The sequence below is a fragment of the Buteo buteo genome, chromosome 4, assembly GCF_964188355.1.
Source record: "Buteo buteo chromosome 4, bButBut1.hap1.1, whole genome shotgun sequence".
Classification (NCBI taxonomy): Eukaryota; Metazoa; Chordata; class Aves; order Accipitriformes; family Accipitridae; genus Buteo; species Buteo buteo.
This window is the reverse complement of record NC_134174.1, coordinates 60,940,358-60,954,603: the sequence shown is the minus strand read 5'-3', so window position 1 is coordinate 60,954,603 and position 14,246 is coordinate 60,940,358. Positions and strand designations below refer to the sequence as shown.

Here is a 14,246-nt window from a genome sequence, read left to right as displayed (position 1 = left end):
GTGGAGACCAGTGACGAGTGGTGTCCCTCAGGGGTCGGTATTGGGACCGGCGCTGTTTAACATCTTTGCCGGTGACATGGACAGTGGGATTGAGTGCAGCCTCAGCAAGTTTGCCAACAATACCAAACTGTGTAGTGTGGTCCACACACTGGAGGGAAGGGATACCATCCAGAGGGACCTTGGCAGCCTTGAGAGTGGGCCCATGAGAAACCTCATGAAGTTCAACAGGGCCAAGTGCAAGGTCCTGCACATGGGTTGGGGCAATCCCAAGCACAAATACAGGCTGGGCAATGAGTGGATTGAAAGCAACCCTGAGGAGAAGGATTTGGGGGTGTTGGTTGACAGGCAGCTCAACATGACCCAACAATGTGCGCGTGCAGTCCAGAAAGCCAACCATATCCCGGGCTGCATCAAGAGAAGCGTGACCAGCAGGTCGAGGGAGGTGATTCTCCCCCTCTACTCCACCTTCGTGAGACCTCAACTAGAGTACTGCATCCAGCTCTGGGGCCCCCAACATAAGAAGGACATGGAGCTGTTGGAGTGAGTCCAGAGGAAGGCCACGAAGAGATCAGAGGGCTGGAGCACCCTCCTATGAAGACAGGCTGAGAGAGTTTGGGTTGTTCAGCCTGGAGAAGAGAAGGCTCTGGGGAGACCTTGTAGCAGCCTTCCAGTACCTAAAGGGGGGCTACAGGAAAGACGGGGAGGAACTTTTTACAAGGGCAGGTAGTGACAGGACAAGGGGTAATGGCTTTAAACTGAAGGAGGGCAAATTTAGACTACAGGTAAGGAAGAAATTCTTTATTGTGAGGGTGGAGAGGCACTGGAACAGGTTGCCCAGAGAAGTTGTGGATGCCCCATCCCTGGAAGTGTTCAAAGCCAGGCTGGATGGGGCTTTGAGCAACCTGGTCTAGTGGAAGGTGTCCCTGCCCATGGCAGGGGCATTCAAACTAGATGATCTTTATGGTCCCTTCCAACCCAAACCATTCTATGATTCCTGGAATGGATTTTAAGAAAGCCTTCAAGCTCTGACAGTCTTGTCACTGTGGTATTTCAGGGTTCAATTAGCAGCTATAAATAAAAAAAAAGAAATTTTTTTTGAGCACATTTAGCAAACCTTAGGATTTATATTATTTTTTTTATTGAGGAATTAGTAACAAAAGCTATATTGCACCCTGCAAGTTCTTTAAAAGTTTATGAAGATTTGACATCAGTAGCAGACCCATTTACAGTGTGCAACAAGGGAAATAAACAGATCAGGAAACAGCAAGCGCTGGACATTTTCAGTACATGTTCTAAACCCAGAAACAAAAGAACCATTTTTCTTGCACTGCAGTTTGTCACCCTCCCGGTACAGACTTTTAAATTTACACAGGAGGCAACACAATCCCAATCCAATCTTAAAATGTCTCAATCATTCAGTCTTTTTCCTTGACCCCACTTATCACTTATCTTCACAGCTCACAGCAGTTTCACCAGGATGCTCTGTCTTCAATTTTTTATGAGATGGCTCTCCTGGGAGAAGAGACGTGCAATGTTCTAAGGATCGTGCAATTTCATCAATTGTCCATTTGTCTTCATAAAGGGCATGTTCCTCTAGCGTAAATGGCCCATGTTTGGTTCGGGTCAGCTCTTGCATAGTGGCACAGGTAGAGAGTTCTACAGTAAAGGAGAAAAGAGGATTTAGAAACAGTGCGTGGTCAAGTTTACCTATTTGCAACTCACTTAAAATGTATTTTTACATGGAGCCTTCTACATTATTCTGCTTTGTTTGAGAAAGAAGCTCATGAAGATTTATCACTCGTTTACATCTTCTTATATTTGAGCCAAGGAAGTCCTTTGATTTCAGTAGATCTCCAGTGTAGTAAAGAGTTCAAAATCTGACAGAAAGTTGTCAAAAGGTTTTCCAGACTTAAATCAGAATGAAAAGAGAGGAAATAATGACATAAGACATAAGCAGAACATTCTGTATTCACAAGCGACATAGAAGACCACGTACTATTTTTCCACAGACTTTGAGGCCTTAGCACTTCTTGCTTTCAAGAAGAATTTTTAACATTTTTATCCTGTGCTTCCTATCAGGACAATATAAGCTAAGATAAGGAAAAATTAAAAAAATAAACAAAGGCTCTGATATGATAAACAAACACCAGCATTACATAATGATGGACTACAAAACATAACAGCAACCAGAGCTGACTTGTAAGTGCACAGGTATACTAAAATATTCTGTCCCATCCTTTCTGATGCAGGAAGAGTTTTACTGCATTTTAAATTTTGGAAACCAGCTGAGGATAGACTTTATCTTGGTTTGTCATTAAAGGACTAAACATAAGCCAGTATGCTCAGAATGCAGTAACAGAATCTTTGACTTGCCTAAGCACAAATAACAACATTGAAATTCATACGGTTATCCCACATCACTTGCTTTCTTGATCTGCAAACGTATCATTTAAAAAAAATTTGAAATGGATTATCTGTTCTCCATCATGTGGTTTGATAGATACAGAGCACAACACAAATAACCCTGTGGGAAAGCAAAACCATTCATAGTTCAGGTAAAGGAGAAAGAAAACACCAGAAAAACCATCACAAATGTAGAAGTCTTTCCAGCAGGTTTATTATGTGCATGGTAATGTTCTGTGCAATCTGTTTTCAAAATGTGATGAGTAACGTTTAAAAAGACAGTATCTTTCTTCTTCTTCTCACCCTTAATCTGAGTTAGTTTTAACATATGGAGGAGGGGGGGGAAAAAAATCCCCACTTTGCCTTGTATTATCTTGCTCAGTCCTATTACTTGCTCCATTTTTATCCCCCAGACCCCAAGGTCCTCTGGCAATTATTCAACCTTCAATCCCTCATGCTCCCAAGGAAAATACCTTAGTATATAAAAACAAGTGATAGCACTACAATTCTGCAAAATAGCACATAAGTCTGGTCACTGGAGATACAGAAAGTGACAAAATTCTTCCATAAACAGACACATTTGTCCCTTAAACTGTCACGAGTTTTTTCATGCCTACCTTTGCCAATGTCACTGACCAGGCTCCTGACATAAAAGCCACCACCACATTCAACATCTGGAATGTTAACAGTGACATGGTAAATTGCCAGTGCAATGTGAAATCTACTTTACGTAGAAACCATGCCCCCACATAAATGTAAAAATGCACTAAGCAAACAACCCAGTGATAAAATATTTATAGGATGCAACATCAATTATTCATCCTGTAACATATGTGCGGATGAGATTGCTAAGCTAGACAGGAGGGAAAGCAAATACAATGGCAACTGAACTAACTCACTAGAAATTAAATACTTGCTGTGGTATGTTAACAAATGCTTCAGTCCTATTCATTTTAAAGGTTTCAGAAGGTTGTTTCATATTTCTAATGATGCTAACAAGTTATTTTAAGTATAGTCTAAACTATCAATGCTTTTAAGATACTGCACACAGGCAGCTCCAATAAAATTTTAAAATTCACCTTTCATTTTCCCTGTTCTCTCAGTCTTTCCCTTCCCCCTCTGCCAGTAATGAGCTGCTAGTCACCCAACCATAAAGTAAGGACTGAAGTAACACACCATTGAGTTCTGTCACTCATACCTGCTCATCATATAACATCTGGTCCATAACAGGACTATGGGTCAACTAGGTAGCGGATCAATGCAAGACATTATCTTGACCTCACAGTAGCACCAAACATTTAGAACAGTCTTTCTGGTTTATTTATTAATGTGCTTCTTAATGTAGTACCCAAGTTTCTTCATGTATGACAGAAGGAAGGATAAGATCCTGCCTCCTCAACCAAGAAAGAGGCCTGACAGTAACTGATACTGCTCCTTGGGAGAGATGCCAGCAGGCCTGGGCATCTGGACAAAAGAATGGGCAAAGTGAAGCAAGCAGACCTGAGAAAGGAGGAGTGACTTGGAGGTTGCAAAATCATGGACAGATGCAAATAATCCCCTGACCAGCCTCTCAGAATTTTCCCTCACAGCAAGATTACATATAATCAGCTTAACTTAAAACCAAAATACGGTGCTTTTACTGCAAAGAGAAAGTCTCTGCACATGGGCTCACACCAAAATAAGTAGCTGAGGGAAATGAAACCCACTTCACTATCTTATTCCCATTCTGAGTATAAATAAGCGCTAACAAGCTGGGAGCATCACTCTATGTAATAATCTGTGGCCTTTACCCAGTGTGAACAGTGGTGGCTGGAACTGTTGGAGAGAGAGGCTGTACACTCTTACTGGCCGAGCAGGCTTTGCTTCAACTGCTTCTCCTCTCTTCATCAGAGTTGATAGCCTTTCTCCATCCTTCTTCAAAGCAGAATAGCTGATCAGATAGAGCATGAAAACGTGTGTCATATGGTTGTAATAGAACAAGCTTCCCATCCTCCAGATCCTGTTAATACTATACTACAGTAGCATACATTTTACCCTTCTAATCCTCTCCAAGTGCTCACAAAAAAAACCAAAACAAAACCAAAACCCACTATCAAGTGCTTCTGAAATCTTTTGGACACAGAATCATCTCACTCACCAGCAGCTCTATAAACTGGAAAACAAGAGATGGTCCTTTATTTATCTCTTGCTGTACAGATTTTAAAGTGTTTAATCACTCAATTTGTAGTTTATGAAAACAAAAGGTTTCTATAAGGGGTACAACACTTGCAGCTGCCTCTAACATACTGTCTCTCAGAAGTCTGCAGGGTGTACTGTTTCAGTGTTATGTTGAGCTGAGTGCTGGGAGCTGCTCAGGCAACTCCTTTAATTCTGCCTTGCATGTTTACTCATCTCACACCAGGGTCTTCCCTGAACAGCAACTGCCAAGTTATGCAGCCTTGTTCTAGAGTGTTTAGGGGACCACTATAGAACAAAAAAAAAAATAATTTCACTGATTACATGAAACTTTACCCAAAGCTCCAACTTTGGTCTTGACAGAAAGATAACCATAGAAAAATCAAAAAAGATCTTGCTCAAATTAGCAGAGGGCAATTTGAAACAGGTCACATGAAGCAGAACACCTAATGAATTACTGACCTTACAGTGCTCACACTGGAACCACAGTAACCGACCCATTGCAAATGCAAAGGAAAGCACGTTAGCTTAAATCACCATAAAAGCCATCTGTCACAAGCTAAGTGCTTGCACATTGCCAGCTACTATGGCTCACCTGACTAGAAGAAATTTGTTAAGCTACGGAAGCTCAGTCACTAATCACTCATTCATACTCTAAGTTTTCAGAAAACTAATTCGAAGTCATTTAAGGCACTTCCACACAGATGTCAGTAAGCCTCCTCTTACCCCACAACTGAAATTAAAGACTCAGAGCTTTGCTTTCTAATTGGAAGACTGCATAGAAGCCACCAAGCCCTGAAAAGCTCTTTAAGACTACTTTGCTACTTTATATAATATTTACCATAAAAAAACCCAGACTCCAGGTTACCATTTGTGCCTTATGTCCAAATGGGCATGACCTGCAGTTGCAAATGTTAAACACCTAAGGCTGCCTTGCCTCTACTCTCTTGCCAAAATGCATCTCTCTACTTCTGAGAGAACTGACTTCTGTTGGCAAGTCCCAACAGCTGAACACAACTGCCAAGAGTGTCTGAATATTGTGGAACTTACAGTGGAGGAACCTGCATTATGTCCCCTGTGAACTTTTGCAGCACATTTTCAAGATCTCCTTTTGTTATCTGGTCTGCAGAAAGAAAACAGTAAGTATGTTAGCATTGATTATTCACATAGCACTAATGGCATCAATCATGTTCTGCAAACAGATACAAGGAAGAGTTCCCTCTCATCTGAATTTAGACTGGGTGAAAAACACCAAAGAAAAGAGAATAAACCCCAGAATGTAGGTAGGAGTGTGAATTATCACAAAGAGTAGAACAAACTGTCCGAGGTGATTAAGACAGTCTGGTTGCTTTCAGAAGGGCAGAAATCCCAATACACACAGTTTTCTTTTGCCATTTCTCTCTCTTGGGACTGCATATCCATTTCTCCTCAGAACTATGCAAAAACTACAAAATTTGCCCTCTTCTATTTTTTGTTAAAGGACCAAAAAGAATAAAATGCTCATCTAACCTTGGCAACTTCTCTTTAAGAGTATGTAACTGCGGGGAAAAGTACAACAGATTATTAGAGAACAAAAGCATCGTGTGGGGTTTTTTTTCTAGTAAAGAAAAAGACTGCATCTGGAACAACACATCAAATTTCTGTATCAAACAACTAACCTGCAAATGCACACCAGAGTATTGTTATATATTAAGTAAGGCAATTTTACTGAGGAAATCCTGTAAAATAAAGATAGGTGCTTTAGGCAATCTACTCTCTTTTAAGAGTACACATACAAATCTGTCCCACTTTTATTAGAAGGCTATAACCTAAGTAGCTGATTGCATTGGTCCTTTGAAATACTACTCAATAGAGATGACATTCATCCCTAATTTGTTTATGGAGAGTACAGACATAAGATCTGTAATCACAATGCACTTCAATGCATTTCTGCTGTCTAGGACTCGACTAGTCCTGTTTTTCCTAAGTTATATTCAATTAGTGTCACCCTGCTAAGTCAACACCATCCTGGAACATGAACCAACCAAATTTATTTATTGAGCCTGCATTATGTTTTGGAACAGACCTTTACTTGCAAACCTTACAAAACAGACGTACTTCATGCTGTAAGTAAAAAAGAAGAGATTTCTTTCCACCGCAGCTTTGGAAGGTGGCAATGTGGTACCTCACCTTTGCAAAGCACACTTTGGAGCCTCAAGAGCAGATGCTGTCCCTATGCCCCAGCAGCTGTCTCAAGAAGTGTCATTAATAGCAAAGTTGCAAGGCACAAAAGTCAGTCAGGGATGCTAAGAGAGAACAATGTACATCAGAATATAGGGTAGGAACAACAAAATCACTTGTATAGGAAGTCTGGATCTTCTTCTGAAGAGCTTGTTATATGGTTATTTCAATCTTCTGTTTGTATTACTCTAGTTTAGCAACATATCACAAACAAAACTACGTGGCAGAAAGTTAGCATGACCCAGCTCTATGCTGGTGGTCCTGTCAGCCTTCTTGTGAACCCCAGGTTGCTTCAGGCTAGAATTTTGTATTTAAGATCTAAGCATAAGTGTCACTTGGGATTCTCTTTCAATTTTCACCCCATGAACTGAATTTGTGGCTAGGGCATTTAATGAGACACCTGAGTTCAGTTCCTGCTCTGATCTCATATTCCTCTGATTGAGAGGTTACATCTAGCCTCTGATGAAATCACTTATCTCTATCTCTGAAAAACACAAAAAAATTCCCCATGTGAGGAATGATGCATTAAGCCATTAACAAATAAAGTTGTGTGGTGTGTTATCAAAGTAAATATTTACAGATGAGTTTGCTAAGATCTAGAATAAAACGTGTTTGTCCTCTGCAATACATAGTGGCACAAGCTGGTCAGTATTATGTTCTGAAAACCTAAAACCATGTGCTTTTCTTTTTTTTTTTTTTTTTTTCCTCCAGCATGCACTGCCTTTGTGTTAATGGACTATACTGGATTCTTGCCCTTTCCTAGAACCACACACAGGCTGGTGGAGCTCTCAGTCATAAAGAAATGCCCTATTAATCTGGTCCCACACAAACGGTTTCACTCTGTGTAAACTGTGTATTTGTTCCAGGCATCAGACTGGACTCATGACTCTGCAGGGCACACAGCCCACATTGGCAACCAGCTCCTTCAACACCTTTCAGCTCCCACAGTCATTACATCCACAGCATAGGTGGGGGGATGCAGTCCTGTTGCCCAGGAGAACCATCTCCTTTTAGGCCCTAGGCCTACAAGTCTCCCTCACCTGACTGTGGGCTTGGGTTTAGTAGTTTACCAGCTTGCCTGGTCAGCAAGTTTAGGGAAGCATTTGGACTCAACCATCCATCAAGCGTGAAATATGAACACATACATGAAAGTTAATTAGCATCAACAGTCCCAAAACTTTCTCTCCCCATCTGACTTCCCTTCTCCACTCCCTCAGAGTAAAGGGTTGACAATGTTTCTGCAGGAAACGGATCACAGATCTGTTATTAGGTCACAGATCCTAATCGCCCTTACTACCCCAAGTTAGCCTACTCCTCCTAATATTCTCATCTGTTATATTGCAGAGCACAAGCTTTTCCTAGAAAATGGACTTAAACTGCAGGTCTTTGCTCTTTCAGGGAGGGGTATGGCAGCTGCCACCCTGTTTCACAACAATTTCAGTGAGGATTGTCAAGGTTTGGCCCATGGGGTAACTGCATCCAGTCCCCAGAAGTGACAATGGCCTTAGCTTAGAACAAAATGACTGTACCTGCTCTGTGAGTACACTATTTAGATTACATTAAATTCAACACTGTTTTCTAAATTTCTTCCTAAGCCCTTAGACTGACAGTGGGGTTATGTAATCTCTGCACAGGCTATGTGTCTTCCAGTGGACTATTCCTTACAATTCTATCAGCATCCCAAAGCACCCAAAACTTCAGTTCTCCAATGTTTCTAAAGACATTGAAAATGAGTCTATTAGCTTCCAATATGAACATTTTTAAGAACAGCTGTGCTTCTGAAGACTGGTGACTGTTGACTGATTTTCCTGCTACAATCATAAAGGAAGTTAATTAAAGTTACCAAACCAAAAGGTGCCAATTGTGCCTCAACCTCAAGAAGCCTCCACTGAAGGGTGATACTGGCCTGCACTTGTTAGCAAACTACATCAAAACAGAACACAAGAATTATCCACGACAGTCCAACAGAACTATAGCAGATGACCTCAACTCAATCTGGCCCAGCACAAATTATTTGCAAACAGACAAGCAGAATGCTGAAAGAACTACTTTTTCCAAATTATTCAGGTAGCTCTATTAAACATGTATTTCAGCATAATCAGCAGAGACCTACAGAAAATCCTTGTGAATTTCGTTCTCTGTGTCTGGATATAGTCTGTAGGCAGCTGGGAAGAAGTGGGTTTCAGAATGCACATTCCTGTGCATAGCTACAAACATTAAAAAAAGGGCTACAAACGTTAATGTGCTCAAGAAAACATCAGAGGAACACTAAACGCTACTTGCTTCTAGAGTCAGCATCTGATAGGCTGGGAGCAGTATGAAACCATAACTTAACTTCACGTGGAAATGCAAACTTGTTGTCTGATAAGAAACAAACAAAAAACTGTGAGAAGTTCAGGAGGGGTTAAATTCAAGGAGGTCTCTTCAGTACATCCTTTCATTGTGCCTAACTGTAATACACAACAGTTTGCTTTCTAAACTGCTGTCTAGGGACACTTTGAGGACTAAAATATAACACTTTCTTATAGTTAATATAGCAGGCAACTTTCTGCAGGCATTTTCCTCTTGTGGTCCAGTGGAATCATTCAAGAAGAGTTTTATATATCTTGCAAGATGTTTTAGTGGCCTTTCTCTGCGCTAAGGCCCAATCCTGGATGCTGCTGGCACTGCAGGATTTATATTCCCTAGCAGATGCTCTGCTTCTCACAGGATCCTTGTAGGCGTCAAAGGAAAGCTGAAACTCAGCTGAAATATCTGGTTTGTCTGTTCTTCGAGTACCAATTAGGGTTAGGGATTAGGGATGGTGGGCCACTGAGAGAATCCTGCAGAAAACCAAGCTGCTTTAGAGAAGACACTGGAAAAGATGAGAAATATCTGCTTTATTAGAAGAAGAGGAAGGAAGGAAATACAACATATGTAGGTAGCATGGAGAAAAAGGAGGAGTATGCATGTTCTCTCTTTCTTCTTTCTATAGAATTCAAATCTGACTAATTTGCACCAACATGGAAAGCAACTGAGACCAATTTCACAAGCATTTCTTTCAGCCATCAGCTTCAGCAAAAGGAAACTTTGTCCAGCACCCAAAACTGCACTGCGCAGCAATGCCAGTACTGCTCTTCATGAGACCGCATGATGAACTGGATCATGCAGCTGATCTCAGTTTAAAAAGATAAGCAACTCAAAAAAGGGGGTGTTTTTAACCCAAATCAGTTCCCCAAGCACACAGTCTAACAGAAAGCAAAACCACCGTAACAGAGGAGGTGGTGCAGAGGTGGGAACTACTACAACAAGAGCTGCCAGTGAAGGAAACGTGCAGGAAAACAACACTCTAAATTCTGTCTGCAGTAAACAATACAAATTAAAAAAGCAAACCTAGAGTTTCAAGAAACAGATTATTTATTTATTTATTTATTAATTGACCATGGGAGTCGCATCTACTTAAAATGATATTTCACAGTTTATACGTGAGCGAATATCTACAATGAATACTACTCAGCGCAGAACCACAACATTTCACTTTCTGAGAGATATACATAAAAACCAGTAAAGTGTTCTCTCCAACTATCATGACGCATTGCCAGCTCTAACACCATGTGGATGCTGAGTCCTTCAGAAGTTTAGAGAGAGACTTAGAACTTGATCCTGAAGCAGAAGCAAATGATCCAACATCTCTGAATAACATTACCTAGTAAATAATACTATTCAGAATGATCCACCAAGTTAATGTGGACAAGAAACTCACACTTGCCTGCCAGTGCAAAAAGAAAAAACTGCAAAAGAAAGGAAACTGGGGGCGAGAGGTGGAATCCAGGCTACCTTTTTCATCATGCTATTAAAAAAAGATAATTTACTTCATGTACCTATTACCAGGTACCACAAACAGTGTGGGACCTGTAGAGTTGCTAAGCAACCAGTTACCTATTGTGTTTTTTTTTTCTTTTTTTCCCAGGCTGGGAAAGAACTAATGGCAAATACGTTTGGTGTGTCCCTGGTTAGTTCTACGTTGTTTCTAAGACACCCTGGGTATTGTGGAATGTCCACTCCAACAAAGCCACAGTCAGGATTAGCTCTGAAGCCTTAAACCCTTGCACTGTGCTCTGTGGGTCAGAAGAGTTCATTTATTAAAATTGCTAGGACACAGACTGCAAGCAAGAGCAAGATTTGGTAGCTGAACATATGTAGAAAGGAGTTTATGCCATCCTCATTTTATGTTGAACAGTTTGTAGTTAAAGGGGCGTCCTAGAGGGAAGATCCAAGTACTTTATTCCTCCACTGGCCTTGAAGGGTGTTACTAAAAGAGCACTCATAGGACTGTACACTGAAGGAGGAAAACTTTACTGGACACAGCACGTCATTTGTCAGCCTGTCAAAGATTTAAAATTACACAGTCCTGCCCAATTCTATTTTCTCCCTCCCATTCTAATGCCCAATATTTTTTTTTTTCAACAGAAATGAGCACTTGCAGTGGATATAATTGCATGAAACTGGTCTGAATTATATGAGCACTGAATTTGAAGGTGAAAAAAATCTTAGTTTGATTTCACATTTAAAATTAATTCAGAGTCCCAAACATGTCTTCTGCTTTTCTATGATAGAGACCATTTATGCCTTCAAATTATATCAAGTATATAGATACATTTATGCTTACCATAAGGTTTTTCTTCAGTTACTTTTCCTGTAGCATCTAATGTATCAGTAGCTTTGCCCAGTAGTCCAATAGCAGTGTACTTCTGGGAAGGAAAAAGAGAGATAGTGAGTCAGGTCTTCAAGGTTGTTTCTTTTTCCTTTTTTTTTTTTTTTTTTTTTTTTTAAATAAAGACTGGAACTACCAAGTATTTCAAATCAGGACAGGAAGAATACTATCTGAATAGCAAATCCAGCACCTCTGGGTAAACAAAAGTAAAGATGAAAAGACATGGAACTAAACAAAAAAGTAAATCCTGCATTACATGCGCCTATGATTTCAGTTTTAGAAACCCCAGGAAGAAGCAACATGGAATCTAATTTTTTTACTATAAATACATCAATATCATAGAGAAAATAACAGGGTGGTAAAATCAAAGTCTTAGTGGGGTGTCATATGTCACTGTTGAAGCAAGGCACACAGAATACCTTTCACACACAATTTTTCTGTTCCTTCACAATTTAAAACAAACAAACAAAACCCAAACAAAAAACCACACAGACCTTTACTTGAGAAAGCAAAACACCCACTTCCAAGGCAAAGCACTACAACAGTTCTGCCATGAAATGCAGTGATATGCAATAGCCTAAAGCCAGAGTTTTGAACATATGGAATTTGGTAAGGACCTTGTGACCAGTACAAGGAGTGCAAGGTTACTGAGTGACATCTCTGCTCATCATGGGTTCTCCGGATATTTCTGTTTCAGAGTTTTTCAGGGTTCTCTAAAGAATTCTTCAGTGTATGTGTTCATAGCTTGCAAGATGGAATTAACCTGTTCCCAGGCCAGTAGCTCTTGTCCTTACTGCATTTCACCTGATGTCCTTGTTTTCCATGTTTTCACCCTAAGCACTGCCAGGCTGTGGGCATATAGCAGAATATGCTGAAGTTGACAGAAGGCTTCCCATGAACCAGCTGCCCCATGTCTTTTCATAAGGCTGCCAACACATGAAGACTCACTCTGTAACATGAGTTTGGGTCAAGTTTGGAGATACCTTCAGGTGTTAAAATCTGTGGTTTGATCCACTGCCTGTCCCATTCCATTACCTTTCCCTCAGCCCTGTGTTAAGTCCAGGGGCCTTCAAAGTAAAGCATTTACATAGCTTGGGAGAGAAAAATCAAGGTGTTCCACAGACCTAACTCCCAGTAAGGTTTCAATGAACTTACTCCCAACTGAGCTAATACAAATTTGAACTAAGTTGTAAAAGGACTTATCTTCTAGAATTTGGTCGATCAAATTCTACTGGAACACATCCAAACAGGCATAAGCACTAACATTTTACTCTTTGATGCAATGCATCCTTTTTCATGTACTTGCGAAGTACAAACAAGCTCAAGTAATAATAGTGTAGGCATATAAATCACACCTACAAAATGGGACTACTAAGACATGCCTTGATTTTGTTCCATGTGACAACCTGCCACTTCAATATATTTCTTCAAACAACTGCCACAAAATGGAAGCAGGAGGAATAATCAGACAAAAGGCAGTGCAGAATTTAATACAAAAATAACTGTATTATTTGCTTACCATATTAAGGCTACTTTTTTCCTAAATACTGCAGATGTCCAAATCCCCTGGTAAGTCTGCAAAATTAGGCATTTTAAAATCAAAATCTTGAAGTTTACATACTTTTGGAATGCACGGAAAAGAAATGAAAGGAAGAATGAATGAAGGCTGCTCCACAACAAGTATTTAAATAAACTTTAAAGTATATCATCTGCTTTTAGGACCATAAAATTGCCTGCTTTCCAAGACATTTAATGATCTAGTTCTTAACATTTAATAGCATAGCTAGAAAGAGACAATATTCGGCAACCATTCTAAAGGTTAATAAAGCATGTGAACAGATCTTCGTAATTCTAGCATGATGAATGATCTTAGCAGTTCAGTAAAACTCTAAATCTGAAAGTTTGAACCCTCACCCACCGACTTCATGTTTCCAAATCAAAGTACTGATATTACTTCAGTTTGAATTACTTCCTCTTAATTCTGGTTTTGGCTATCTTGCTTCAGGCTGTTACAATAGCATGTTATATTTGACCTACCAGCAGCAGAGATAACATCATCTGTTTATAGGTAAACACAAAGTGTATGAACAATACAATCCAAATCTCAACACTTGACTTCCCCTTTAATTTCTGCAAAAAGGGTAAAAAGCCATCCAATTTGTAAAAAGAGCGTCCTTAAAAATGAGTCACAAATCCCAATTCCTTACAGGAGCCTTTAAAGAGTCACAGAAGACTCAGGCCAGCAATGCAATAATCCACAAAGAAGGCTATAACAGGTCAGGAAATTAAGAATTACAGTTGGTTTATGATCAGTCTCTGGAGTGCCCTTGGGTATCTACAATTATATATCATAATTCTTACTAGCCACTTAATAGGGTTTACGTCCCCTTTGTTAGTGTGCAGGACCTGGAACTTGTAGGTGATAACATGAGAGTCCAGGCTTAATCTATTGTTCTTCTTATTTTTTGTCAAAATTCAGCATTAACTCTCTTTAGACTCTGACTCGCAGTGCCCTCGGAAGCACCCAATGGATTCTGAGTCATTTAATAAGTCTTTGGTGACCTCTTCTCACCTGTGTTGGCAATCATTTATTTCTTCCAGTTTTATAAAATACATCTAGGGGCATTTCTTCCTGTACTCTCAAATTACAAATCACTGCAGGAACACAGACAGCAACTGCTCACAACCACGCTGCCTTCAACCCACTCAACCTGAAATAAAAAAAGCAAGGTAGTAGGTGTTGCAGGCAGTGGAA

General features: G+C 40.1%; 1 protein-coding gene across 2 annotated transcripts in view; it reads right to left on the bottom strand.

The window, feature by feature from the left end:
- Positions 1-878: 878 nt before the first annotated feature.
- The window catches only part of TRUB1 (TruB pseudouridine synthase family member 1), a 29,839-nt gene continuing 16,471 nt past the window's right edge, over positions 879-14,246 (bottom strand). Inside the window, exons 4-8 of one of the 2 annotated variants that reach the window (XM_075026470.1) lie at positions 11,447-11,528; positions 5,629-5,701; positions 4,194-4,333; positions 3,021-3,077; positions 893-1,656 (exon numbers count right to left, since the gene is read on the bottom strand). In XM_075026470.1, the coding sequence (XP_074882571.1) occupies positions 1,442-1,656; positions 3,021-3,077; positions 4,194-4,333; positions 5,629-5,701; positions 11,447-11,528 (567 nt within the window). In that variant the 3' untranslated portion in view covers positions 893-1,441. Of the gene's footprint in view, positions 1,657-3,020; positions 3,078-4,193; positions 4,334-5,628; positions 5,702-11,446; positions 11,529-14,246 lie in introns of both variants that reach the window. The other variant, XM_075026471.1, reaches the window with a different exon arrangement.